Source organism: Cyprinodon variegatus, unplaced genomic scaffold, assembly GCF_000732505.1.
Source record: "Cyprinodon variegatus isolate N-32 unplaced genomic scaffold, C_variegatus-1.0 Scaffold225, whole genome shotgun sequence".
Taxonomy (NCBI): domain Eukaryota; kingdom Metazoa; phylum Chordata; class Actinopteri; order Cyprinodontiformes; family Cyprinodontidae; genus Cyprinodon; species Cyprinodon variegatus.
The window spans coordinates 686,590-688,759 of record NW_015150678.1 but is presented as its reverse complement, the minus strand read 5'-3'; the positions used below and the strand labels follow the sequence as shown (position 1 = coordinate 688,759).

General features: G+C 36.3%; 1 protein-coding gene across 1 annotated transcript in view; it reads right to left on the bottom strand.

The window, feature by feature from the left end:
• LOC107088647 (cell wall protein DAN4-like) overlaps positions 1-2,170 on the bottom strand; it is an 18,013-nt gene that overhangs the window by 10,328 nt on the left and 5,515 nt on the right. The window contains exon 2 of the mRNA XM_015380950.1: positions 693-844. Coding sequence (XP_015236436.1) covers positions 693-741 — 49 coding nt within the window. The 5' untranslated portion in view covers positions 742-844. The remainder of the gene's footprint in view (positions 1-692; positions 845-2,170) is intronic.

The following is a 2,170-nucleotide window of genomic DNA, read 5'->3' as shown; positions in this document are numbered from 1 at the left end:
CTCCAGAGTGTTGTTCAGCATGTGGGTGAGTAGAAAATGAAGGCTAATCATGTTTTGGGTGTACTATTCCTTTAAGAGGCTAAATTAGGACAGAATAATACTGAAAACATATAACTATAAAAGTATTTTTCAACTGCTTTTGAGTCCTGGGAGAACATTTCTGTTAAATTGGGCCACATTATCTTAACTTGTCCCTATTGCCAATCAGCTTTAGCAACATGCATAAAATCCCTTTATGCAGCTTCAACCACCACCCAATATTGACTCTACGGTATGGTCCTAATAAACACAGCAGGGATCCGTTGCAATGCATGTATTACACACATTAATACTGCAGTTATGACTGAAGGATACAATGATGAATACTGGTGCAGCTTCACAACAAAGCTTTTAGAAATGAGGCTGACTAAAGATGTTTTTTCCTGTTTGTTTTAGATCCTCTCATTTTAAACTAGAACTAAAGTAAAAATAAAAAAAAACTTTAGCTGATTTGCAGGTTCTGATTGAAATATATTTAGCAATTAATCTGTGAGCTTTCCTTCTCTCAGCATGTAAATGGGACCAAAGCTTTCATCCTCTATTCCTTCAAAAGATCGGTGCTAACTTTCTCATACTCAAAGTTTTTTATTCCCCTTTAAGCTGCAGTCAAACAGCTTGATATTAAAATATTAAGCTGAGTTTGTTTTATTTACCTGAGGAGAAAATGATGAGAATGATGCAGAGTTTGAGCAGCGTTTCCATCTTCCTGGAGGAAATCCGGCCGTTTGTGACAAAGATCTCAGTGTGTGAATCTGTTGGAGTCTGTTTCCACCAAGAGAAAGGCTCCTTTATACACCTGGCTGACCTGCACACAGGTGGGGGGAGGAACAGTGGGAGGGATGGAGCTCTCCCCTCAGGATGAAGGATTCCTCAGCACAGCGCCCCTCTGTGGTCAAACTGGTTTATTCTGCATTAGAGACTTTAATGCTGAATTATCAGATAATGTTTAGAATGCATTTATTCTCTGTGGAAATTATATTGGATTAACATACTTTTTTTCTTTCTTTAAACTTTGTCCCTTTTTTGTAGGATTAAAATTGTTTATAATTTTGTCATTTTAAATAAAATCAGTGTTTATAAATATCTAGCTTTTGGTAAAGTAGCATTATAAATTGGCTCTTCTCTCGACGTCAGGAGCCTTTTTATCCTTAAATGATGATTAAAATGAATAAACTAATAATAAGTAAATAGGAGGCACCCAGAAAAGAAATGTCAGAACATCTGGAGAACCGTTGGTAAAGTTCTCCCTCGAAAAATAGATTTTATCTCAAGGGACTTCCTGGTAAAATAAAGGTTAAATAAATAAATAAAAAAAGCATTTTAAAATGACAGAAAATCTAACTTATGGGAGGATTGCTATAAAGGTGGAATCAGGACGTTTGAACTGAGAAACAGATCAGAAAAGATCTAGTGGTCAAGTTTTCCTCCCTGTAAGTTGGTTAACAATCTGTAAAACATATTTCCATATTCATAGATTTAAATACATCAGTTTGTGTAAATTGAACTTATTCCTATCAATTAGAAATGTTTTATATTTGATTTAAAAAAGGATCTATCAGCTTTTACTGCTATAAAATGAAAGCTTTAAAGCTATTAAAAAGTTTTTATCTGAGAAAATCTAGCTGATTTTATCTAGTGACTAATCTGCAGTAGTCACTCCTCCTGGACAAACATACGTAACAACAGTAGAAAGTCAACTACACGTCATTCCCTTTTTCAATATTTTACAACAATTTGCCTACTGGTTTTCTCAAACAGCAACCTCTACAAACAAATAGAGCACAAACAAAAAATTTCTCTTTAAATACTGTTAGGTGGGGCGCACAAGTGGGGCTGCGGTTATAAGCGCATGACCCATGTACTGAGGCCTTAGTCCTCAATGCGGCTGACCCGGGTTCAAACCTGACCTGTGGTCCTTTGCCGCATGTCTCTCCCCCTCTCCCATACCCCTGTTCCTGTAAGCCTACTGTAGAAAAAACAAGCCACTAGTGCAGCAAAAACTCAAAAATAAATAAATACTGTTAGGATCATTGATGTACGTTCTTGTTAAACCCTAATATACCCTACCTGTTAAAGGAATAGTACACCCAAAACATGATTAGCCTTCATTTTCTACTCACCCCCATGCTGA